Source organism: Arabidopsis lyrata (genome assembly GCF_000004255.2).
Source record: "Arabidopsis lyrata subsp. lyrata unplaced genomic scaffold ARALYscaffold_2, whole genome shotgun sequence".
NCBI classification, from domain to species: Eukaryota; Viridiplantae; Streptophyta; class Magnoliopsida; order Brassicales; family Brassicaceae; genus Arabidopsis; species Arabidopsis lyrata.
In genome coordinates this window covers 1,720,289-1,746,000 of record NW_003302554.1, presented here as the reverse complement: position 1 = coordinate 1,746,000, position 25,712 = coordinate 1,720,289, and the positions used below count along the sequence as shown (strand labels likewise).

General features: G+C 36.6%; 4 protein-coding genes across 6 annotated transcripts; 3 read left to right on the top strand and 1 right to left on the bottom strand.

Moving 5' to 3' along the window:
• Positions 1 to 581: 581 nt before the first annotated feature.
• LOC9324090 (eukaryotic translation initiation factor) lies at positions 582 to 2,251 on the top strand. Its single transcript, XM_002887981.2, has 4 exons — positions 582 to 718; positions 874 to 958; positions 1,419 to 1,769; positions 1,857 to 2,251. Exons 1-4 carry the CDS (start codon positions 612 to 614, stop codon positions 2,127 to 2,129), a joined length of 816 nt encoding a protein of 271 aa, XP_002888027.1. The 5' UTR covers positions 582 to 611; the 3' UTR covers positions 2,130 to 2,251.
• A 1,741-nt stretch (positions 2,252 to 3,992) lies between these two features.
• On the top strand, positions 3,993 to 6,150 carry LOC9322538 (eukaryotic translation initiation factor). 3 transcript variants are annotated; one of them, XM_002887980.2, is made up of 5 exons: positions 3,994 to 4,233; positions 4,361 to 4,445; positions 4,835 to 5,170; positions 5,351 to 5,648; positions 5,924 to 6,150. In XM_002887980.2, the coding sequence occupies exons 1-4, from the start codon at positions 4,127 to 4,129 to the stop codon at positions 5,636 to 5,638; spliced, it is 816 nt and encodes a 271-aa protein (XP_002888026.2). In that variant the 5' UTR covers positions 3,994 to 4,126; the 3' UTR covers positions 5,639 to 5,648; positions 5,924 to 6,150. The 3 variants fall into 3 exon arrangements, with proteins under 3 accessions (XP_020891750.1, XP_002888026.2, XP_020891749.1); XM_021036090.1 differs by lacking the exon at positions 5,924 to 6,150 and having other exon boundaries at positions 5,351 to 5,819; XM_021036091.1 differs by lacking the exons at positions 4,361 to 4,445; positions 5,924 to 6,150 and having other exon boundaries at positions 3,993 to 4,233; positions 5,351 to 5,824.
• A 9,364-nt stretch (positions 6,151 to 15,514) lies between these two features.
• LOC110230857 lies at positions 15,515 to 16,231 on the top strand. The gene has a single exon (XM_021035045.1). The coding sequence runs from the start codon at positions 15,515 to 15,517 to the stop codon at positions 16,229 to 16,231; it is 717 nt and encodes a 238-aa protein (XP_020890704.1).
• An 8,196-nt stretch (positions 16,232 to 24,427) lies between these two features.
• LOC9322537 lies at positions 24,428 to 25,568 on the bottom strand. Its single transcript, XM_021010212.1, has one exon. The coding sequence runs from the start codon at positions 25,298 to 25,300 to the stop codon at positions 24,716 to 24,718; it is 585 nt and encodes a 194-aa protein (XP_020865871.1). The 5' UTR covers positions 25,301 to 25,568; the 3' UTR covers positions 24,428 to 24,715.
• Positions 25,569 to 25,712: the final 144 nt, after the last annotated feature.

Sequence of the window (25,712 nt, the reverse complement as noted above, 5' to 3'; positions counted from 1 at the left end):
GGTCCAACGTATACTTAAATTATGTTTTACAGAGAGATTCACAACAGAATCACTGCAAGAAGACACAAAAAAACTTTTTGCAACCTGATGCAACTCTGAATAACTTGAACTCATAACAAGTGACTTTTTAGTTGACTTCTTGTTTTTCTTTTGTTTTTTTTTGCCAAGGATTCAAAGCCATAGTCTATTTACATTGTAAAACCAAACATTTTCAAATTATGATGATATTAACATTCGCTACAAGAAAAATAAAAATAAAAATACATGTTACCTCATACCAGCTGACCCTCATGTTAAGTTAAGCCATAAAAAACATGGCGAACTAAACCAACAACTCTAATAGTATTCATTTAAGAGTTAAGACATTCGCATATAATATCATTATCTCTTGTAATTACAATGTTCAACTAGTCTTAAATAAAAACAAAACAATAAATTTCGGTCGCCGACGATTCAGTTTTCTAGGTTCGATTTGTTATAAACATTGACGCATGGGGAATATTCACCCATTATCAATTTTGGACACGTTTCCACCATGCTTTGGCCATTCCTTTCTTATATATTTTAGACTATTCTAAGTCATTTGTATCCAAAACATATCACAACTATAGATGACAGAAAAAACCATGGAAGATGCTAAGTTGGTTTGTTCCCGATCTACAGTATTGTTGCAAGATTGGATCACATTCAAAGCACTGGCTTTGGAAGAAAAAAGCTGGTAATTTTATTCCTCTATCCGCTACATTTTTTTGTAACATATTTTGATAAATAGACTTTTTAATTCTCAGTTAAATTAGCATCGAACCTTATGTTATTTAACTTCTCAAACATAAAATCTTTTGATTTGTCAATTTTTATACTTTTCTTGGGCAGTATAACGAACCAGATAGCCGAAGAGAAATATGGACGTCTCATGAGCCATCTTATCAGCTCCTGCACTACATCTGATATCTTAAAGGTGCATGCTCTACCATAATAAGGCATATATTGTTTAACTCTAATTTAAATTAATTATGTATATTTGTAGTTTGTTTTTGCTAAAAGTTATATTTGTTTATACTACATATATTTTAGATCTACGTAAATCAATTTGTGTCGGGGTTTTGGCTACAGGAAAAGAGTCTGAGCTAACTAACACCAAGTTTTTCTTGGTTTACATGTTAAAAAGGACGAAACTAATATTACATGTTGTGGTTTCGGGTCTGGGGGGATTACGGGTTTTGGCCTAGAACCTCCTGGTATTAAAAAAAAAAAAAAAGGTGTGTAAGTTAAAAATTTTATTATATATTTAACACTTTGATTTGTTTTGACAAAATCCAACGAACTTAAGAAGAATTGGTTTCTTATCTTTGCGTTATTATTTATCTATCTTCAGTTTTGTCAATAAGGCTGATTTGTGTCTTTTTCTTTCACTACAGCGTGTGACATCCCTTATTGTCGACAAAGCTGTCCTTGAGACCTTTTGTCCTATGTACGCTCAATTGTGTTGTGATATCCACGACAAAATGCCTAGTTTTCCACCTTCAGAGCCTATGACTGGTGAGATCTCATTTCGAAAGGTTTTGCTGAATACATGTCAAAATGTGTTTGAGGGAACAGACGAGTTGAGTGAGGAGATTAGAAACATGAATGCGCTAGATCAGAAGGCAGAACGGGAAGACAAAGTAAAACTGTCGAACCTCCGGACTCTAGGAAATCTTCGTTTGGTTGGTGAGCTTTTTCTAACGCGGAAGCTGATGATAGAAAATATTGTTTTCAACATTGTTCAGGTTAAGTAACATCTTCTAGTAGTCTAGCTACATGCCTAACACTTGGTTTAATGTGTTTAATTGAATTTAATTACCTTTTTCATACAGAAGCTTTTGGAGGATGCTGAGAAAATGGGTCCATCAGAGGGACAAATTGTAGCTATTTGTCTCTTTCTCAACACTGTTAGCAAAAAGCTATATGAATCAAGGTTGAACTCAAAACAGATGAACGAGATTTTCAGACGTTTAGAGAATCTGTCAAATCATCCTCAATTGGTTATAAGCATGCGATTTATGGTTCAGAATATGATCCATTTGCACTCCAAGTGCTACAGCAGAACCACACGTGTGTCTCGCACTTGCAAAGTCAAGTGGAAATAAGAATAATCTAGAATCAACGTGTGGCAAAGGCTGATTGGGCGATGAAGAGAAGGCCGTTAGAAGCAGCTGCTACTTGAGGATGCGCGGTTTCCAGAATTCTTGTAAATGCTAGGTTTCTCTCATCTTGAGAGCTAGCTCGTTATCGTTTTGGTGTTTTCTATGAACATCGGATCGATTGTTTGGATTTTGGATTGTTAGTCAGAGAAGAGGAATTGTTCTTTTTGATTCTGTGAGTTTACTGTATTACCAAGTCTCCAACCACTGGGCTTCCAGCGCGAAAGAGTTATTCTACTCTACTACCCGTGAAAACATAGTATTCGATTAAACTTTGCCTTTATAAGCTTTCTGAGGTACGAGGTTTAGACTTTGTTTTGTTGCTATGTTCAAGTTGTTTTGTTGTTGGTGAAAGAAAAAAATCGGAATTTATTCTGAGGCAAAGAAGAAAAAGATGCTCATTGAGTATATCAAAAACGTGACAATCCAAAAAACAATTGACGTCAAATTCTGTTACCAAGTCTCTGATTAAATGAACGTTCATGTGCTTGGTTATATTATGAACGTTATTTTTGCTAAACATAGTGTACTTAAGATCATAATAAAGATCCGAAAATTCATAGTGAATATCTTTACACATTTATATTTCACATTATGAGTTTATATAATCCTACTTGTATGGATATTTTTTTTTTTTTTTTTTTTTTTTTTTTTTTTTTTTTTTGTAAACCTACTTGTATGGATATTTTAATAGTTGAAAATGGTAAAAGGAAAAAGTAAAAAAAAAAAAAGGAATTTATATGTTTCAGAGAGACACCAAAATGGCAAAATTTAATATATTACTATGTTTTTCTATCAAGTATGACATTTTCTTCTTTTTAAGTACATTAACGATATAAATAGTTTATAACGAAGTTCACAATTATTTTATTTCTTTGGTTATCTCTATACACTTAAAGCACGTGAGATCAAAAAAAAAAAAAAAAAGATCATCAAACTTTTGTTTTTTCTCAAACATAGAGATTAGAGGCTAAAACACAAAGTTCTCAACAACTTGAACGTGAGCTCACTACGTAATAGCACGACCTATATCACCTCAAATGTTTTTATTATTGATTTAGCGTTGATTAAATAATATGAAACTCGACTGATTTTGAAGTGATGATGATGATAACAATATATACCTACCAAAGAAAGTTTTCTTAACTAAGGGAGAAGATAGTCTAAAGATTTTTAGTAACAAACACATAAGTTTTATAACTAATCCACCTACTCCTATATTTTTAAATTTATTTATTAGGTTTGATGTTAATTTATATTATTATTTATTGTAGTGATAGTTTAAGGAATCATATGGTTAATCCCTTTTGTCAACACTCTTAGCTAGGCTTATGATAAAAAAGTATTAAGGTTCTCGGTTTAAGGTTGGTTTAGAAAATCGATTACATGTTACCTGACCCTCATGTTAAGTTAGCAAAACCAACTCTAGTATTTACTTTAATAAGACATTTAGTTTGCATATAATATCAATTTTGGTTTCCACCATGCTTTGGCTATTTATTTCTTAAGTATTTTAGATTATTCAAGCTTTTGCTCCATGTTGCATTTCTGACCTCTCACCTTTTTAGAGATCAGCACCATCCTCCTCTTAGGATCTCTGAGGATGATGATGCACGATGCGAACATTGATCTCTCATTCTCTCTTTATTACTATCTTGTTCTTGTTTGTTTCTCTTTACCGAAACATAAACCTTAGTGGGCTTTTTTTTTGCTAAAATCCTTAATGGGCTTAACTCCAACCCATTACTCTTTGTCTCACGACAAAACACAACTTCTCTTGACTTTCTTGTCTCTTCTTTTTCTTCGACAACTCATCTTCTTCTTCTCAAGCACAAACCTTTGTTTCCTCTGAAGCTTCTTTGTTTTTCTTCTTAGCGTCACTCATAGTATCTTTCTCTTTTGCAGGGACAATCCAAGGATTCAATCTCAACAGATTATACTAGATGACGGAAAAAAACATGGAAGATGCTAAGTTGGTTTGTTTCCGATCTGTAGTATTGTTGCAAGATTGGATAACATGCAAAGCACTGGCTTTGGAAGAAAAAAGCTGGTAATTTTATTCCTCTATCTGCTACTTTTCTTTTTGTAGAATATAAATTGACATTTGATTTCTCAAAATAGCCATTATTTACCTTCCAAACATCAAATCTTTAGATTTTTATACTTTGCTTGTCCAGGACAATGGACCAGACAGCAGAACAGAAATATCTTGCTCTCATTAGCCACCTTACCAGATCTTGCATTACATCTGATATCTTAAAGGTACATGCCCTTATCTTAACAACTAACACACAAAGTTCTATATTGAATTCAGTTCGGCTTTGGAAAAACAAAACTCATTAATATTAAATGTTTAATAGAAAATCGATTTAGGTTTCATGAATTTTGGTTTTGATTTTGGTTTTCTGATTAGGATTAGGGTTTCATGGTTTGGGAGTTTACTATGATTTGTTATGAATATGGTCTTTTAGTTATGCGTTTTATTAACACATTGATTTGATCTATGATCTAAGTATTAAAATGAAGAAATATTTTTCTTCCTTTTTTGTTGAGTATCCAAGAACCTAAGAAGTGTTGAGTTTCTTCTCTTTGCGTTATTTATCTTTAGGTACGTCAATATGGCTAATTTGTGTCCTTTTCTTTCTCTTTAGAGTGTGACAACCCTTATTTTCGACAAAGCCATCCTTGAGCCGACCTTTTGCCCGATGTACGCTCAATTATGCTGCGATATCTGTGACAAAATGCCGACTTTTCCATCTAGTAAAATCACATTCAAGAGGGTTTTGCTAAATACAATTCAAAATGTGTTTGAGGGAACTGATGAGTTAAGTAATGAGATTAGAAAGATGAACGCGCCAGATCAGGAGGAAGAACGGAGAGACACGGAAAGGTTGTCGAAACTCCGAACTCTAGGAAATCTTCGTTTGTGTGGTGAGCTATTTTTAAAGCGGAAGATTCGAGGAAAGATTGTTCACCACATTGTTCAGGTTAAGTAACACTTTTTCTTATTGCTGCAAGGCAGATGACTAATTAACCTGCTATGATTCCCGGTCCGAGGGGACTACATCCCTTACGCATTTTTATTTTGATAAAAAAAAAAAGGGTAGTTGAAATATACAACATTGCTAACACTTTTTAGTGTTTGTAATTGAACTTTTATTATACAGAAACTTCTGGGGGATGATGAGAAAATGTGTCCATCAGAGGAAAACCTTGAAGCTGTCTGTCTCTTTCTCAAGACTGTCGGCAAAAAGCTTGATGGTTCGGAATCTGTCGAATCATCCTTAAGCTTGACGAGCTCAAAACTGGTTAACGATGTGTATTTCAGACGTTTAGAGAGTCTCTCACCTCGTCCTCAAATGAGTATGCGTATAAAATTTATGATTCGGAATATCATTGATCTGCGCTCCAACCATTGGATCCCAGCGGGAAAGAGTCCTACTTCTACCCTTTAAAACAACAGAGGTAATGCATAGGCTTTATGAATTACGAGTTATAGACTTTGTTTTTTTTTCTATGTACAATTTTTATTTCTGTGTTGGTGAAAGACAAACTTATTACCGAAATGTTTTCGTATGACAAATAAGTAAAAGAAGCACATCGTGTAAATCCAAGTAGTAACAAGACTCTTCTATATTTTTTTTTTTTTATTGCGTATAAATTTATATTTACCATCCATCTTTTTCGAAATGATGTCAAAGACTTGATAATCAAACTTCATTTGTTAAATGATGATGCAGCAAAGACGAATCTTTCTTGACTGGCGAGACCTGCTAGAGCGAGATATTTGGATATATCTTTCATCATTATCTTTTACATCTATTTTTAATTATTATAGATAATTATAAGATTATTTTAAAGTTTATCAAGTTTTCATGTTTTCATATAAATAGGCTTCTTACATCTTTTGTATTGGACAGTTATTATTGATATTGATTTGATTAATAAGGTTGAGAAGTTTCTCTTTTATAAGCGAGCTTTCGAGCACGGGGAAGAGTATTCCCAAACCTATTCTATATTTTTTTTTCCTTCTAATTGCTTTATTGATGAACGTTAAACGCATTCAGAGTTTACAAGAGACATTAAAAAGGGGGGACATGAATGATACAAATTCCACAAACTTAGTCCAGTAGCTGCTTTCTTTGCAAGTAAATCTGCACATGCCAAACCTATTCTATTATTGCTTCCTCCGCTACACCAAATGAGAAGTAAAACTTTATATCCGTTAGACAAAAAACAAAAACAAAAAACTTTATTTTACTAAATACAAAAACATTTTAAAAACCAAAAATGTTTTCTATTTAAAAACATGTTAACATTTTGAATTTTAATTTTAGGAACAAGCAAAATTTTGTTTGAAACCATTACTACATGAGACTAAGTGATTAAATTTATAAGATTTCTACAAGATTAAATGGTAGGGTACGTTGTCATTTTCTCTCAAGGAACCGATACGATGATACAAATCATCACTCAGGAAGAAAATGATTCGAGCGCATAAATCTCGTATTTTCTCTACATCTCCGTTTACTCTCTTCCAAGCTCATTGAAGCAAAACTAGAGTGCTCGTCAACCGATGTCACTGGGCCTTAAAAGAACTAAGGCCCAATTTAAGAACTGAACCATAACTTTAACATGAGGTAACATGAATTCGACTTCCTAAACAAAGACTAAACCGAGATCCAATTCACTTTGGTTTCGGCTTTCAATTGCATGCATGTACTATATTCTTATTTCCTTCATAGTGATCTTCCCACAATAAAGATTCTCTATTTCCTCATTGTTTTTTTTTTTTTTTGACGTCTAGATTTATTATTTATTACAAATTATGAGAACTGTTACATAGACGATTCTACAACGGACAATTCCTTCCGACCCTTATTAGATCCACGACAGACGACCCTTCCTTCTCCATGCTCTTGACGGACACCTTCAATGATCCACGACCTGACGACACTTCTCTCTCTGCGTAGAATCCTGGCGAACGGCTATAATTGTACTTCGCTGGAGATCTCCTGCACACTTGCCTCTTTTAATCTGCAAATTTATTAATAAATAGCAATACCTGGGACTCGAAACCCAGACATCTTGGTGTAGAAGCATTAATTAACACTTAGTCAACTAATGGGCCAAGGGGGCTTCCACTTCCTCATTGTTCTTATACGTTTTTTCAGAATTTTTAGCGTGTTCGAATTTGCTGGTAATTAACACTTGTTTTAATTTTATCAAACTTTCATAGAAGTGTGAATCTTAAAAAAAAAAAAAAAAATTGACGTGAAATTGTGCTACCAAGTCTCTGATTATATGAACATCCATGTGCTTGGATAATATTATATTTTTTATGATTAGGAGGTCCTGAGCCCGTAGGCCTGTACAGTGCGGCTCAACATTTTTATGGGCCCTAGAGCAAAAAAAAAAAAAAAAATTTGGACTCTTAGAAAATTTTTTTAATGTTTTTTTGCTGTAAAAAAATTTTCTATGCTATTTTTGTTAAAAATATTAATTACTAATACTAAAAAAAATAAATAAAAAATTTTATAGACCTTTCTAAATTTTATTTTATGTTATAATCTAATTTTTAAATATTTTTTAAAAAATATTTTAGAAAATGGGCCCCTTAATTATTGGACTATGGGATTGGACCCATGGCCGTCGCACCACCCGCCCACCCATCTGAGCCGGCACTGGGCCCGTACATCTTCCAGGACGAAACCAAACCATGTAATATCTTTTATTTGGCAAGGAAACCCCTTCCAACGTGAATCGAATCCGTGATCTCCACGGTTCCTATATTATTGGTAACCAAGGGACTTAACCCTTTTGCTAAACATAGTGTGTACTTAAGATCATAATAAAGATCCGCAAATTCATAATGAATATATTTTTCACATCTCTTTATATTTTACGTTATGGGTTTTTTTTATAATCCTACTTGTATGGATATTTCGTAGTTCAAATTGGTAAAAGAAAAAAAGTAAAAAAAAAAGAACTTCGATGTCTCAACGAACACCAAAATGGCAAAATTTAATACTCCATATATATTATGTTTTTCTATCAAGTATAACAATTTTTTCCTTTTTTTTTTTTTTTTTTTTTTTTTTTTTGCTAAACTGTTAATATCATTAGAAGAAATGAAACTGTTTGGCTTTTATAAGAGAAGCCTTTGGCTTTGGAAACCTTGGCAAAAAGATAAAACAAGATTTTCCAAATTGGGAAGTCACAGAAATTGGACTTTAGGATATCCAGAGCTGCATCAAGTCACGAAAACGTTTCCGGTGACGGCGCGCTGAGATAATGTTACGGATCTCCCTGTTTATAAGATTGAAGATAGAGCCCGGAGGGAGAGAGACCTGATTATGAACCACTTTGTTCCGTTGCTTCCATAAATGGTAGACCGTTGCTTGCGCAGAAATTTTCCTCAAGATAGATGGAGCCGCATTAGAGGAAGCCCGAAGCCAGGAGAGAAGTTCTGCCCATGAAAGGAAAATAGGCCTGAGCGGGTCAATTCTCTCGAGAACCAGTCTCCAGATTTCCGATGAGAATGCGCAAGTGATGAGAAGGTGATCCCTTGATTCACCCTGCAAAGAACAGAAAGTACAACTAGGCGAAGGGATGATGCCCCAGGAGAACATCCTCTGATTTGTTGGAAGTCTATTTAAGTGGGAAATCCACATATTGAAAGCTTGCCTAGGAACTGCTCCTTTAAACCAAACCGCAGAGCACCAATCAACCTCTTGCTTTCTCGGCCTTACAACATTCCAGGTTCTGGAGGTAGTAAATCTCTTGCTTTTAACTCCATCAACGACCCAAAAATACTCATCTTGAGTAACAGAACCGCTTGGAACCTGGACTGTGGTTAAATGCGCATGTAGTCTCAAAGCCGCGTCTGACCTTGGAGAAGGGATGGTCCATAGAGAACCGTTGCAAGCATCAATAACCTTTGCTTTTAATGGAAGCCTTAACAACGAGGGGCCTTCGGATCCCAGGCACTTAATAAGGGGTCCAAGAGGCGTCCAAGAATCATACCAGAAACTGATAGTGTTTCCATCTCCCAGGGCTGCATTGACAAACTGCTCAGCTACCGGTCTCAACCGCAATATTTCTTTCCATGTCCAGGAATCACGACTGGATTCTCTCAGCTCCCAAAAGCTATTTGATCTGATATTATGAAACTTATGCCAACTAGCCCATAGTGAATCTTTTCCTGAAAATAAAGTCCAGATAAATCTTAAGCAAAGGGTTTTGTTCCAATCGGTGAACCTTCTTAGCCCCAAACCACCCTCTTTTTTGGGCAAACAGACAATAGCCCATGCCACTTTTGCACCCTTGCTGCCATCAATGTTCCCAGCCCACAAGAATCTAGAGCATAGTGATTCAATCTTTTTAATGCAGCCTTTAGGGAGGATAAAACTTGAAATCCAGAAGTTAACCACTCCATAAATGACAGAAGTAATCAATTGAGTCCTTCCTGCGAAAGATAAGGTTTTAGTAGCCCATCCCTTGAATTTACCCGCAATTTTATCCAAGAGAGGATCATATTCTGAAATTTTTAGCTTTCTATGCATGAGCGGCAAACCAAGGTAACGAATAGGAAGAGAAGCTGTAGGGAATCCATGTCTCGCAATTGCATTAGATTGGAGGACGTTGAGCCCAGCGTGGAAGAGGTGAGTTTTTTCTCTGTTCATTTGCAGCCCAGACCATGAGGCGAAATCATCAAGAGCCTCATTTATGCCGTGGAGGGAGGCTTCAGAACCATCAAAAAATATCATGACGTCATCCGCAAACATCAAGTGAGAGAGTGAGATACCTGATGTTTTAGGATGAAACATGATGTAACCTTGATCAAATCTGGAGTGAAGCAACCTGGAAAAGACCTCCATGGCCAACACAAAGAGGTAAGGGGACAGCGGATCGCCCTGCCGAAGTCCCCTTGAGCTTTTAAAGTAGCCACTCGAGTTGCCATTTAGACAAACTAAGAAGGTCGGGGTAGTTAAACATTCTGAAATCCAGCATACAAAAATTTCAGGGACTCTTATGGCTCTTAGGGCGGTGATGATAAAATCCCAGTTTACCGAGTCAAAAGCTTTCCTTATGTCGACTTTTAACATGGCGCGCGGTGAAACAGACCTTCTGTTGTATCCCTGGACAACCTCAGTTGCAAGTAAAACATTCTCAGCCAAAAGTCTTCCAGGCAAGAAAGCCGATTGGGAGGGAGAGATAACATGAGGAAGCAACATTTGCAGTCTTGAAGCTAAGAGCTTTGATATGACCTTGTACACTGTGTTTAAACAGGAGATAGGTCTGAAATCTGTCGTTCTTGCAGCATTAGGATATTTGGGAATCAGAACCAGAGAGGTGGCGTTCCACTGCTTAAGCATTTTGCCAGATCGAAAGAATTCCAACACCGCCTCAGTAACTTCATGACCTACAACACTCCAACAACCCATGAAGAATTCAGCAGAGTACCCATCCATGCCACTTGTTTTATTTCTGGGCAAAGAGAAAAAAGCATCTCTTATTTCATCTTTTGTAAACATCTTGTCTAAGCACTGCTGCTGGGACTGACAACATCTAAAGGGGATCAACAGGTCCATATCACTTTGAATCAGGCCAAAAATTTGAACCTCACCACCCAAGAGTTGAGAAAAGTAGTCCACACACAATTTCCTGATACCTGCTTGAGATTCAATTTTTGTATCGCATGTATCAAAAAGGAAGTGAATATGATTTTGAGCCTTTCTCGAAGCCACCATTCTATGGAAATATGCAGAATTGCAGTCACCTTCCTTTAACCAAGAGATGCTTGATCTTTGAATTAAAAAAGCCTCCTCAGCCTTTTGGAGCAAGTGCCAGATTCTTTCAGCCTCCAACTCTTCCGACGCATTAGCAGGTGAAGGATTAGCAAGAGTTCTGCTTTGACACTGAAGAAGGATCACATGAGCATCAGAGACACGTTTTTCAATAGCAGAATAATTCTCTTTGCTGAACGACTTTATGAAATTCTTCAGAAACTTTAACTTCAACGAGACTCTAAGCATATCTGAGCCTGTCACATTGCACGTGAACCATTGCTCCACCACCAAAGGCAGAAAGTTCTGGTTTTGAAGTAAGAAGTTGTAAAATTTGAACGGTCTTTTTTCTTTCAAAGAACCAGAGCTTAAAGTGACACCGCAAGACGCATGATCTGAGAAGTCGGGTTCCCCAAAAGTGGCAAAGGAGTCAGGATAAGAGTTAGCCCAAAGAGAGTTTACCAAAATCCTATCCAAATTCTTTGCAACATGCCTCGTCTTAGATTTATTCCACCACGTAAAAGAATTTCCTCTGAAAGTAAGATCAGACAAATCGGCACTAAGTAGACAGTCTCTGAACTCTCTCGTCCTTCTGTCGACATTAAGCGTGATAGGCCTAGAATGCTCTACTGGGCTTAGAACTTGATTAAAATCACCCAAAGCGATCCAAGCTTTTCCAACAAGAGCCTGAGAAGAAGCCAAATCAACCATTTCAGCCCATAGCTCTTGCCTTTGACTCTCCTCGTTTGAAGCATAGATGATCGAAACAACAATCCAGTCCAAAGCATCCGGAAGCAGAACCTCACAAGTAACCATTTGTAGCGAACTGGAAATAACCAAAACCTTGACGCTAGGATGCCATAAAACCCAAATCTTCCCCAATTCTGAAAAACCGTAGTTATCTACAAAAAGCCAACCAGGCAAAAGATCATTTACAAACTTCTTCATTTTAATCTGCTTGACGTGGGTCTCGATGAGACCACCAAAAAGGGATTGACTACCCTTAAACCATTTTCTAAAACCGCTTCTATGGCTAAAAATATTGAAGCCGCGGACGTTCCAACAAAAGAGGTTCGTACACATGTCTATTGTGTGGTTTGAGGCTCTTGCCTCTCTGAACCTTGCGCTGTTTCTTCGACAGCACTTTCTGAAACTTTTCAAACACTTCCTCAGAACTATCTTCCTCATCATGATCGGAGGACAAGGTATCTGATGAGTCTGGCTCAACTTCAGAAGAATTCGCAGATACCCTTGCATCACTATCCTTTAAAATAACAGCCTTACTTTGAACTGAAAGACCACTAGCCTCTCCCTTAAGCAGGTGATGTTCCAAAATAGGCGGAGCTAAACTCTCACTAGGCGACTCCTTAACAGAAACAGTCTTTGGCGAGACTCTAACATAAACAAAATTTTGACCTTTTGTTGCGTCCACAGGAGCAACTTTCCCATAGTGGGGATGCTTCTTTTGCTGTCTGTGCTTAGATTCTGTTGTTTTTAGTCTCGGGCAGGACTCAGTCACATGAACTGTGGAGCTACATCTAGAACAAGAAACCGGGGCCTTTGAGCATCTCTTCAGAGTATGTCCTATTTCTTTGCAATGGCTGCACACCGGTGGCATCCATGGGCTAGAGACAAGGATTCTTGCGATTTCACCAGAGTCGAATTGCACATTTACCGCCTCAGGAAGCGGCTTTCTTGGGTCGATAATAGTGAAAACTTTTGCCACTTCAAGGTTCGTTTTGTTCGCTGTTGAAGGATGAAGGAACTTTGGATCTCCCACAAGTCCTGCAATATGTTCTAATCCCTGCTCATGAAAGAATTGCAAAGGGAAATTTCTTAACTCGAGCCAAATAGGTGCAGACGTTAGCTCGGGCTTCTTTGGGACGATGCCTGGTTCCCACTTCGCAACAAACATGGTCTTGCCCTCAATTTGCCACAAACGCTGGTTTATTACATGATTTCTGGTGGAAGAATTTGGAATGCGAAAAAGGAATACATTTCCATCCAACTTAGAGACAGAGATATCTCTATAGTACTTACTCCAGATTCCATTGACGATGTTGTGAAGCGTGCCTTAAGTCGGAGGATCGGAGTAAAATTGGCCCAGTTCAATTTTAAGTAGATTAACGATATATATTTTAAAATATTATATAGCAAAGTTCACATTTATTTTATTTGTTTGGTATCTCTATAGACTTAAGCACGTGAGACCATATTTTTAAAAAATAAAAAAATCATCGAACTTATTTTTTTTTCTCAAACATAGACGCTAAAAAACAAAGTTCTCAACGATATGAAGGAGAGAGCTCACTACGTAAGCACACGACCTATATCACCTCAAATCCTTTTTATTTTGATTAAAGAATATGAAACTGATTGTGAAGTGATGCAGCGGATATGAATTCGTCTCTATTGAAGAAGGTTAGTAAAGAAGAAGTGAGAGCTGCGGTCTACTCTATTAAATCTTCTAGTGCTCCGGGCTATGATGGTATGACTGGCCTTTTCTTCCAACAATATTGGGAGATTGTTGGAAATCATTTTACTGAAGAGGTTCTCAGATTTTTCTCTGATGGGTTCTTTCAAAAGGAGTGGAACTTCACTCAGCTCTGCCTCATTCCCAAGAAGCCAGGTGCATCTACCATGAAGGATCTCAGACCCATTAGCCTATGTTCAGTCATGTACAAGGTCATTTCTAAAATCCTTGTCTCGAGACTGAAACCTTTGCTGTCCACGATTGTCTCTCCAAATCAGTCCGCATTTGTTGAAGAAAGGCTTATATCTGATAATATTATGATTGCACATGAAGTTGTTCATGGCCTCAGGACTCACAATGCAACTTCCAAGGAGTTTATGGCCATAAAAACTGACATGTCCAAGGCTTTTGATAGAGTGGAATGGAGTTACTTGGAGAAATTGCTAATTGCTTTAGGGTTTCATGTCATTTGGGTCAAGTGGATTATGACTTGTGTTCAGACAGTGTCCTACACGGTTCTGATAAATGGACAGCCACATGGTTTGGTTGTTCCCCAACGTGGTTTAAGACAAGGTGACCCTTTATCACCTTTCCTCTTCATTCTCTGCACTGAAGGCCTCACTCACTTGCTCAATAAGGCCGAGGAAAATGGTTTGATTAATGGGTTGCAGTTCTCCTTGAATGGTCCCTCTATTCACCATCTCCTCTTCGCTGATGACTCTCTCTTCATCTGCAAAGCGCTGGAAGATCAAGTATCAGCCTTTAAAGTTATTCTGGATACTTATGGTAGAGCTACAGGTCAGGTCATTAATTTAGATAAATCTTCAATAACTTTTGGATCCAAGATTTCTGAGATGGATAAAGAGAGGATCAAGACCAAGATTGGTATCTCTAATGAAGGTGGAGCCGGCACTTACCTAGGTCTCCCTGAATGTTTCAGTGGTTCAAAGGCTGATATGTTGGAATATATTCATGACTCGCTGAAGAACAGACTCTCGGGCTGGTTTGCAAGAACATTATCACAAGGAGGGAAAGAGATTCTCCTCAAGTCTGTTGCAATGGCGATGCCTGTTTACGCCATGTCATGCTTTAGACTGCCTAAATCCACATGCGAATCTTTATCTGGAGCCATGTCCGCTTTCTGGTGGAGTACCCTTGAACACCACAAGAAGATACATTGGGTTTCTTGGAGTAAGCTTTGCCTGCCAAAGAACAAAGGAGGTCTTGGTTTCAAGGACATAGAGCTGTTCAACCAAGCTCTCTTAGCCAAGCAAGCTTGGAGACTTCTCCACTATCCGTCTTGCCTTTTCTCTCGTTTCATCAAGAGTAGGTATTATGATGAGGATCCTTTCCTCGATGCTAAGCTGGGATCCAGACCTTCTTTTGCTTGGAGAAGTATTCTCCATGGGAGAGAGCTATTGGAAAAAGGTCTAAGACAGGGTATTGGTAATGGAGCTTCTGTTCTGGTTTGGTGTACTCGCTGGATACAAGATGACATCCTTAGAGCTCCTTTCATGAAAAACATATTGGTGAATTTGGATCTCAAAGTCGCGGACCTTATTGATCCAATTGCAAAGACTTGGGATAGGGACAAGTTACAAGAACATTTCTTCCAAAGAGACCAGGAAATCATCAAAAGGATCAAACCAGCTTTATCTTCTCCGGATTTTATGGTTTGGTTACACAATAGGAGTGGCGAATACTCTGTTCGTTCTGGTTACTGGTTAGCTGCACAGAATCATAATGTGGATCTTCAGATTGAGGTTACAGCTTTACCTTCAATCAATCCCATTAAAGAAAAAATCTGGGAAGTTTTGGCTCCTTCTAAGATTAAAATGTTTCTCTGGAAGGCTGTCAGTGGGGCTATACCGGTTGCTGAGAGACTAGCTACAAGAGGAGTAAAGATTGATCCCCGTTGTCTTACTTGTGGGTTTGAAGGAGAATCAATCAACCATGTGATGTTTCTCTGCACTTTGGCCAGGCAAACATGGGCTCTCTCCAACATTCCTTCTCCTGTTGATGGATTTGCTGAACACTCTCTCTACCATAACGTCTTCCATGTCATATCGATGTCCAGGAATGCAGGGCTGACTATTGAATCAAGAAGAACTGTTCCTTGGATCATTTGGACCCTGTGGAAAAATAGGAATAACCTTATTTTTGATGGTAAGGTCTTTCATCAATTTGATATGCTTGCTAAGATCAAAGATGACTCCGATCATTGGTTTTTGGCTCAACAAGTTCAAAAGGAAGATGAGCAAAACACTAGCAAGGCAAACGCGGGGTTACACAAGGTATGGAAGCCTCCGGACAATCCTTGGCTCAAGTGCAACATTGCTTCTTCTTGGGACAAACACAACAAGGTTGGAGGAGCTGCTTGGGTGCTTAGGAACTCTTTAGGTGTGGTCTTACTTCACAGCAGATGTTCTTTCAGTGAGATTGAAACAAAGCAGGATGCGGAACTCAGTTGCTGGCTTTGGGCAATAGAGAGTATGCATAGTCTCAAAATCAGAAATCTTCTTTTGTCTGCTGAAGAGAAGTATCTAATGGATGCGGTGTTAAGGCCTGCAGCTTGGCCTTCCTATTATGCACAGTCCGAGTCCTTGTTATTTGCTCTAAGTCACATCCCGCGTTGGCAAATTATGTTTGAGGAGAGATGCGCTAACAAAGGTGCTTTCCACATTGCTCAAAGTGTGACACGGGAGGATCGACGACAATCATACGTAGCTACCAGCTACCCTTTTTGGTTACATGATTTATTTAGTGAAGAGATGTATACTACTTGATGGTAGTACCTTTTGTATTCTCTTCCATGTAGGTGATTGTCATGGATCCCCGTCTTTTTGGGTAATGTTGTATTCTGAAACTTCTAAATTATTAATATATTGAATCATTCAGTCGAAAAAAAAAAAAAAGATTGTGAAGTGATGATGATAACAATAGATACCTACCAAAGAAAGTTTTCTTAACTGAGGGAGAAGATAGTCTAAAGATTCTTAGTAACAAGCACATAAGTTCTAACTAATCCACCTAATCGTATATTTTATTTATTTATTTATTAGGTTTGATGTTAATTTATTTACTATTTATTGCCTATATATGTAGTGAAATTTTAAGGAATCATGGTTAATCCCTTTTGTCAACACTCTTAGCTAGGCTTATGATAATTAAATATTCATCCTATTTTCTAGTGATGGTAGCTCGTATGATGATTAAACTTTTTATTAACGCCAATAATTTTAGCAATTCTTAGTGGTTCGTTGGTGAGGAAAAAAAGTCTGAAAGAAACATTGAGCGATAAACTCTGAAAAAAATGTTAAGGAAAAAACATAATTTTCAAATTTGAGACGTTTTAGTTTTGAATTTTAAGAATGTTGATTAGATTTTAAGATTATGTTGATTTGGCCATCTAAGGCATGTCATTAAGTTGATAGACATATTTCGTTTCTGATGTTTTAACTGTCCGTTAAAAATTATGTCTATTTACTTCACGACATGCTTCAAATTGTCAAATCAATAAAAATTCGTTATTTATTTATGAAGGCAACAAAAACTTAATGTTTAATCGATATTTTCAAATTTAAGATTAAAACGTCTCAAATTTAATGTTTTTATTTACATTTTTCCGATAAACTTTTGGCAATTATATAGTATATATGTTTTCCACCATTTTTTTTATTAGTCTTCTACCATATAAGAGTTTCTAAGTCTATATTATCACATTTGGCCCTTTTTGTGGTCCCAAAACAAGCTCACAAGTTGAAATGTATATGTTATAACTTACAACATAGTAGCTAGTTTTCAGGGTTCACTTGTTAAGATATAGCCATATAGGATTACAAAAGTTTGTAGTTGCGATTTCTATTTGGCAAAAATAAGATCATGTCCAAACTAAGACATGACTTCGTTAAGAATATTTCAACCAAATATATAAATCTTTTGTGAAGAAAGCAAATCCAAATTTGTCTTTGCCAAATTTATTACAGACTCAGATATTTCCTGGTATAGTTCAGAATAACTGAAAGTCTGAAAAAACAAACAAAAATTGATGTGTTCCACGACTCTTAACAAAAAATTTACTTAAATACAATATTTCAGGTGATAAATGTATAAACTGTCAAGATATATGAGTATATAACAAACAAAAAAAAACTGAAGATGCTCGTGCGTGATGACCAAAAAACAAGACGGAGTGCAAAGACAACGTATTGACTTTTGTAGTACGAAATAGAAACTAATTAGAAAGCCCTTCAAACACGTCTCATGCCGTGACAAACATCTTTCATTCTAAGTCTAATATTAATTTTAGAAAAAAGCTTAGTTCTAATAACCACACTAAATAAGAAAAAAAACAAACTGAACCTAAATTCAATTTGGTTTTGGTTATTATAAGTTTATAAATAATGTTTTTAGTTAACACTTTTATGATTGGTAATTGCTAAACAGTAAATCTATAGAATTAGATTATTGTTTATGAATGCAAAATTGAAAAGTATAACTCACTTTTATTAGCTTAAGAAAATCAAAACTCAAGCTATCTCTCTAACTCTCACAAACCCTAATCTTTCTTATTAAACAAAGTCATTAGTCGACTTCTATTTATAAGACCTCTACAAAATCCTATTCTCACTAGGATTACATATATGTTAGATAACTCCTAACATATTTGGTCTTATTTTCTCTAAACCATAACTCGGTTTTAGTCTCGAGAGATTACTTCCGGTTTAAGTTAACTTCAAGTTTACTCCAACAAAATCTCATACCTCAGTGATACAAAATTACCAACTAAAACAATATATAGGTTTGTTTTATTTCTCAAAAAAAGACTATAAGATTGTTTATTAGCTATCAGTTCCACAGTTTTTACTAAATATATGACTTCAAGCTTAAGAGGGAGAATGTTGGAGTAAGCTTGAAGTCATCTTGTGCCATGTCTTTAACTCCAATGAGACTTCTCATCTCTTTAAACTTGATTCTCCCAAGTGCCTTGGTTAGTATGTCTGCCTTCTGCTCGTCTCCCGGAACATGTTCAACCTCGATTAGCCCATTCTCAACGCATTCTCTTATGAAGTGATAACGCCTATGTATGTGCTTATTACGGCCGTGAAATACCGGATTCTTTGTGAGAGCGATGGCCGACTGATTATTAATGAGTATGACAACCTTCTCACAAGTAGTTCCGGTTATTTCACTTAGTAGGTCTTGAAGCCAAATAGCTTGCTTTGCTGCCTTAGTCCCCGCCATAAACTCCGCCTCACACGATGACAATGCTACAACACTCAGTTTTTGTGAACACCATGTTATTGGACTCTTACCAAGGTAGAATACATGCCCCATTGTGCTTCTTCCATCATCCTGATCAACGTTGTGGTTACTGTCACTATAACCCCTCAGCTTTGGTATTCCCTTACATCGGCTAAATTTCAAACCAAGAGTGGTTGTCCCTTTTAAGTATCTTAGACATTGTTTCATTGCTGCTCCGTGTGACTCCTTGGGATTTTGCATGTATCGGCTCAAAACCCCTACACAATAAGACAAGTCTGGTCTCGTGTGAAGTAAGTAGCGAAGGCAGCCCACATTCTTTCTGTAGCTTGTGGTGTCGATGTCTTTCTCCTCCGAGGCCTTTGATAGTTTCAGAACTACTTCCATTGGCGTGTGAACCAAGTTACATTCACTCATTCCAACTTCCTCTAATATCTGTAGTGCATATCGCCTTTGATTTAGAGCTATTCCTTCTTATTGACACCCTTCAATTCCTAGATAATATGTTAACTTACCGAGATCACTCATTTCAAACTTTGATGCCATCTCTTTTTTAAAATTTCCTATCACCTCAACACTTGTTCCGAAACAAATAGATCGTCAACATATACTGCAAGGAGAAGAATGTGTTGATTCACACACTTTCTGTAGACTGAGGGTTCCTTAGAGCACTTCATGAACTGAAGTTCCTTAAGTACCTGGTTTAGTTTTTCATTCCATGCTCTCGGAGCTTGCCTGAGACCGTATAAAGCCTTGTTTAGCTTGTATATCTTTTCTTCATGTCCTTTTGCTTTGAATCCTTCTGGCTTCATTACATATACTGTTTCCTTCAATTCTCCATGCAAGAACTCTGTTTTTACATCTAGATGATGTATTTCCCAACCTTTAAAGGCTGCAAGACTTATAAGGAGACGGATTGTCTCAATACGTGCTACTGGAGCAAAGACATTCTCAAAGTCAATTTCATATTTTTGCACGTAACCCTTTGCAACATGTCTAGCTTTATGTTTCCTTATGCTTCCATCCGAGTTTCTCTTGAGCTTGAAAACCCATTTCAAACCTATCGGCTTTACATCTTGTGGTGGATCTACAAGATTCCAAGTATGGTTCTTTTCAATAGAATGAATTTCATCTTCACATGCAGCCATCCATTCTTTTGATTCCTTAGCCTCACAAAAATCCCATGGTTCATCATTTAAACTCATTAGCAGACGCTCTCCTTCTTCTTATGCGAGCAAGACATAGTCTTGGAGATACTTAGGCTTGGTAATTACTCTTCCTGATCTAGTCACTACTCTCCCTGGTTGTGTTTGATTCTCATTACCATCACTGTCATCTTCACTCTCAGAAGATTCTTCATTGTTTTCATGTCCTTCTACAAAAGTTTCTACGGTGTCTTCTTCGATACCATTCTCATCCTTTGTTTCTCTGTTCTGCTATGTTCTTTGGATTCCGCGATTTCCAAAAGATCCAAACTCAATTCTGAGATCACCTACATTATCGTCTTCTGCATTGATTATGTTCTAGTTCCATCCTTTTGTTTCGTCAAAGACAACATCACGTCTTACCACTGCTCTCCTACTCTGAAGATCATATAACCAATATGCCTTCGAGCAGGCTCTGTTCCTAGGTGAACCAGTGTACGCGATCTATCGTCTAGCTTCCTTAGATGAGTCGCCTCTGTTTTTACATATCCTATGCAACCAAAAACTCTGAGGTGGTTGATGCTAGGAACTCTAGATCGCAACATCTCATATGAGTCTTATCTTTGAGTGATCTTGTAGCTATTCGATTTAACAAGTAGGTTGAGTGTCTCACAGCTTCTCCCCACAAGAAATTTGGAACTCTCATGTGTTTTAGGATACTTCGTGTCATCTCCATAAGTGTCATGTTCCGTCTCTCAACAACTCCGTTCTGTTGAGGAGTGTATGGGGCTGTGAGGTGTCGTCTTATCCCGGCTATAGCACAAAAATCATTAAACTCTTGCGATACGAATTCTCCTCCCCTGTATGTTCTAAGAGTTTGTATTGTTTCCCGAGTTTCTTGTTTTACCAAACTCTTGAATCTTTTGAATTTTTCAAATGCTTGGCTCTTTTCTTTAAGTAACACTGTCCACGTGTATCTTGAGTAGTCATCGAAGAGTACAAATATGTATTTGTTTCCCGCTGCTGTGCTTGGAGTGATTGGTCCGCAAAGATCACCATGGATCAGTTCAAATGGTTTGGTTGCTCGAAACATGGTAGCTTGGGGAAAAACTTGTCTTGTTTGCTTTCCAAGAAAGCATGAGCCGCATATCCTTTTCTCGAAGTTAACATGAGGAATCCCTGTTACAAGTTCTATTTTCACCATATTTTTCAATGTTTCAAAGTTGATGTGTCCTAATCTCGCATGCCACCGATCTGACTCAACTTTTGCTGTTGAATAGAGACACATCATTTCTTTGATTCCCATGTTTACTTTGTAAAGCCGATTTCTTCATCTCACTGCCTTGACAAGTAACTTTCCTTCTCGATTATGCATTATTAAGTCTTCTCCTCTCATCCTCACGTCATAACCAGATTATGTAGCTTGCCCAAGGCTAATGATATTACTCTTTAACTCTGGAATAAAGTACACATCAACCAATTTCCTTAGTTCTCTGTTTCTGTCAATGAATTCAATGGAACCCTTTCCTTTAATGTCTATTCGCGAGTCATCCGAATCTTACTTTCCCTGTGATATTGGTCCGATCTAGGCTTGTGAAGTACCGTCGATCTCCAGTCATGTGATTACTAGCTCCGCTATCAAGATACCAAACATTAGGTTCTCCGGAATTGGTTTCATACTTGCTTGGTACCACCTTCTCTTCATTTAAGAACACTATCTCATGCATCATTAACTCATCAGCCCCCTCTGTACTCTTTGTGTCGTGTTCTTGTACTTCTTGCAACTTAAGCAAGCGATCCGGACAATCGAATGCAAAGTGACCTAACTTGTCACACCTATAGTAGACAACTTTTGAGGTATCTCTTCCTCCATTATACCTTCCTCTTCCTCTTCCTCTGCTATAGAATCTTCCTCCACGTCCTCTGGACCTATATTCTCCACCATATTCACAATAAGGTTGTGATGATTGAGTCTCCGCAGCTCCGTACATTAACTTCCCTTGATCGTCTTGAGTTTCCTCTTCTTCCGCAACACGTTCCTCGTAAACCTTAAGCCGCCCTAATATTTCTTCAAAGCTTGTCTCCTTAAGGTTAAGTACTTGTTCAAGTGATGCCACAATGTGAATGTACTTTCTTCGGGGAAGACTCTTAAGAAATTTCTTAACAAGTTTGCTTTCTTCAATTGTTTCTCCTAGTGATGCAGATTTTGATGAGATTTCAGATAGCTTGCTAGCAAAGTCATCAATTGTTTCGGTCTCCTTCATCTTCAATCTATCAAACTCGGCTATTAAAGTTTGCAGCCTTTCTTCCTTTACTCTTTCTGCCCCTAAGTGCTTTGATTTTATCGCTTCCCATACCTTTTTGGCCGTATATAATTTTCCAACTTGTAGGATAAGGGATTCGGGGATGGATTGAAAAATCAAAGCGATGGCCATGTCATTCTTCTCTTCATCATTCGACGATACCTCTATGATCTCCCATACTTTGTGAACCGTGAGTAAGATCCTCATCCTCATAGTCCATACGGTGTAGTTAGTTGATGTTAACATGGGACACTTGATGGATGAAGATCCTCCTCCGTCTTTCACCTTTGCTAACGCCGCGTTTGATGCCTCGACAATTTCTGCCATGATTTCTCACGGATCGTTGTCAAGCTCTGATACCAAATATAGAATTAGATTATTGTTTATGAATGCAAGATTGAAAAGTATAACTCACTTTTATTAGCTTAAAAAACTGACTCAAAACTCAAGCTTTCTTTGGGTGCACAAAAAAAAAAAAAAAAACTCAAGCTTTCTCTCTAACTCTCACAAACCCTAATCTCTCTTATTAAACAAAGTTATTACTCGACTTCTATTTATAAGACCTCTACAAAATCCTATTTTCACTAGGATTACATATATGTTAGATAACTCCTAACATATTTGGTCTTATCTTCTGTAAACCATAACTCGGTTTTAGTTTCGAGAGATTACTTCAGGTTTAAGTTAACTTCAAGTTTACTCCAACAAAATCTCATACCTCAGTGATACAAAATTACCAACTAAAACAATATATAGGTTTGTTTTATTTCTCAAAAAAGACTATAAGATTGTTTATTAGCTATCAGTTCCACAGTTTTTACTAAATATATGACCAAAAACCAATTAATTGAATGAAGTATTATTTCACATAGAGTACTGTTAAGTGTTAACCATCTTTTTATGTCAAAGAAATAAAGGAATGTGTCTGGACTCTGGACTCTGGAGAGGTAAAGTATTACACCGAGACAAGAGCCCATAATGTCTCTTCTTTATGTATTTTATTCGTGAAGTCCAATGTTGGAATATGCTCATTTCTAGAAATTAAAGTACCAATTCATTGTATTTTGTAGTATATTGGTAAAGCATTAGACCGAATCTCTATGCAATATTTATAATCTTTTGTTTCTGGCAAAGCAATATTTATAATCTTATGAATAATATGTAACGAACAATCTTTTGAACTTGTCCATCAAAACATTCAAAATGCGATTCAAGAAGGGATGATTAGGTAAGCTTAATAATTCAGGAAAAAAAAAAACTGGCTACTCTCATTGGTTGTTGTAGTTCTATTTGATTGTTTTACATAAATGAGCATAATGTTCATTAATTAAAACATAAACGACCTAACCTTTGAATAATGTCCATTTGTATTCAATATTTATATCAATTATTAATTTCATATATCAAATACTTATTGTATTTAGCTTAAAATCAAGAGATCAAGATGTTTTTAGATTGGAGTGGCGAATCACTATATTTCATAATAAAACTCTCAATTTGGTCAAGGTGTTTTCATATACTTTGGAGTATTATTACCTACAGATAAAATTATACTTTTGGACTAAAAGAAATTTCAACTATATTTTCATTCAGGGATATAAAATTCGAAATAGTCAAGTGATGTATTTTTTAACGTAATTGTACCAACCTATGATCATGGGAAGCATAAAAGTGCTTGTTGGTGGTGGTGGCCGAGATATTTTGGACATGCGTTTAACTATTTTTGTATGTATGTACGTGATTATATGTTGTATAGCCTAACTCATAATTCATATGGTTTTATTTTATACTATTATTTAATGTTTTTAGTTGGTAAAATCAGCAACAACGATGTTTTCCGAATAGTCGAATACCATTCGATAACGAATCAACTGTCAAATTAATTTTTTTAAATACGTTCCGGCACATATTAAACCATTTAATCATGAAATTATATACTCTTAAGCAGTGTCCTAGTAGTAATTTGCAATTTTAATTACATGTCCTAAAGAAAGAAATAATGGTAACTCGTGAAGATGGAACAATAAAAGTATTCCATGATTTTGGAAGTTGCTACCCGATTTTATAAGTGTAAAGAATTCAATTATTTCGTTTTTCCAAAATATAAGTTTTAAGAAAAAACAAAGTTATTAGAATCTTATAAATTTTTACCATTAAACTATCTTTTTTTTATGATTTTTATTTAATTTTTAATTTTTAAGATTCCATGATGATATCATCGACCAGAACTAATCAGAAAGTGTAAAACAGGGATACTTTAAAGAATAAAGAGTGTAATTATTTCCTATGATACAAATTTATTTCATTTAGGTGTATATAATACAGTGACTCCTAAACTTGAAAAATTACAGGGTAGTTAATAAACATCTATATTACATGAAGTACTAAACCCCTTTCAAAGGAAAAAAAAAAAAAACTGAAGGAAATGCAAAAGAAAATAAAATTTCTGGAAAAAAGCTTGAGCCAGAAATAAAATGTTACAAAAACAAACTATAGCTTATTTTATTTTGTCTTTTTGTAAATTTCATCATTTTTTCCACCAAAATGTTTGGAAATTTCCTTATCCCCAAACTCCCAAAAATCTCTGACCAATGAAACTCAAAACCTTTCCAACGGAGCCTTTCTCCTTCTCCGCCTCTTCACCACCGCAATTTCCATCTTTCCCCGAGTCACCACCAACAAACTCGGCCGAACTCGAACCCAACTCACTGAGTCGACTCGGTCCAACCGAGTCAACTCGTACAGAAGCTTTTCCCGATCGTTTTCTCCGATCTTTCTTCCTCTTTTTCATCTCCAAACTATCTTCGAAGGCGTCGATGATCTCGTGAATGAGTTGGCGACTCGGTGACGAGTCCCATCTGACCCAGTAACTCGTGTAGCAGCTAAAACAATCACAGACGAAAAGAGGAGAGTGTTGATTATCTTCTTTGCTTGCTTTGTGGGTTTTGTTTTTCTTGAGGTGAGAGAAACGATTTGAGTCGCCGGAGTTTGAGATGAGGTAAGCAAGAACTTCACGGTCTTCAGCCGAAAGCGCCGCCACAAGAGAGAGGATAGCCACGGGGAGGAGAGAGAGAAACTGGTCGTCGGTCTTTATCGCCGGCGCCGGCGACGGATGAACGGTTCCTTTCCGGCAGAGCTTCTTCATAGAGAGAGAGAGAGAGTCTTTCTTGAGGAATGAGTTTGATGAGACTTTGAATTTTGAAAGGTTTTTTTTCTTTATTCTTGATGCCGAATTTTAAAAGGTCTAAGAAAGTCCAACTATGTTTTCTTTTTATTTGTTTATTAATTTAATAAATGACTATTTTATTCAAATAAAATTTTTTGGCATTGAAGGAAATTAATATGTTTGGATAATGGATAGGTTTGTATTGTGGAGGTATCTACTAACCAAATCCCACATGTAAATCATAACATTTGTTATAAGTGATGTTTTTAAAAAATACACATAGATTAATAAATTATTTAATTTTTATTTATTTTTAAATTAAAATATTATTTATTATCTAATCAATTAATAAAAAATCAATCTACAAAATATAAATCGTCAAAACCAATTA

What these genes read in the sequence shown, in the direction of transcription:
- LOC9322537 (XM_021010212.1), bottom strand. Translation starts at nt 25,300, where the DNA reads ATGAAGAAGCTCTGCCGGAAAGGAACCGTTCATCCGTCGCCGGCGCCG.
- LOC110230857 (XM_021035045.1), top strand. Translation starts at nt 15,515, where the DNA reads ATGTCCAGGAATGCAGGGCTGACTATTGAATCAAGAAGAACTGTTCCT.
- LOC9322538 (XM_002887980.2), top strand. Translation starts at nt 4,127, where the DNA reads ATGACGGAAAAAAACATGGAAGATGCTAAGTTGGTTTGTTTCCGATCT. An exon ending in GCTTTGGAAGAAAAAAGCTG is followed by an intron (nt 4,234 to 4,360) that starts GTAATTTTATTC and finishes TTGCTTGTCCAG; the next exon opens with GACAATGGACCAGACAGCAG. An exon ending in TTGTTCACCACATTGTTCAG is followed by an intron (nt 5,171 to 5,350) that starts GTTAAGTAACAC and finishes TTTATTATACAG; the next exon opens with AAACTTCTGGGGGATGATGA.
- LOC9324090 (XM_002887981.2), top strand. Translation starts at nt 612, where the DNA reads ATGACAGAAAAAACCATGGAAGATGCTAAGTTGGTTTGTTCCCGATCT. An exon ending in CTACATCTGATATCTTAAAG is followed by an intron (nt 959 to 1,418) that starts GTGCATGCTCTA and finishes CTTTCACTACAG; the next exon opens with CGTGTGACATCCCTTATTGT. An exon ending in TTGTTTTCAACATTGTTCAG is followed by an intron (nt 1,770 to 1,856) that starts GTTAAGTAACAT and finishes TTTTTCATACAG; the next exon opens with AAGCTTTTGGAGGATGCTGA.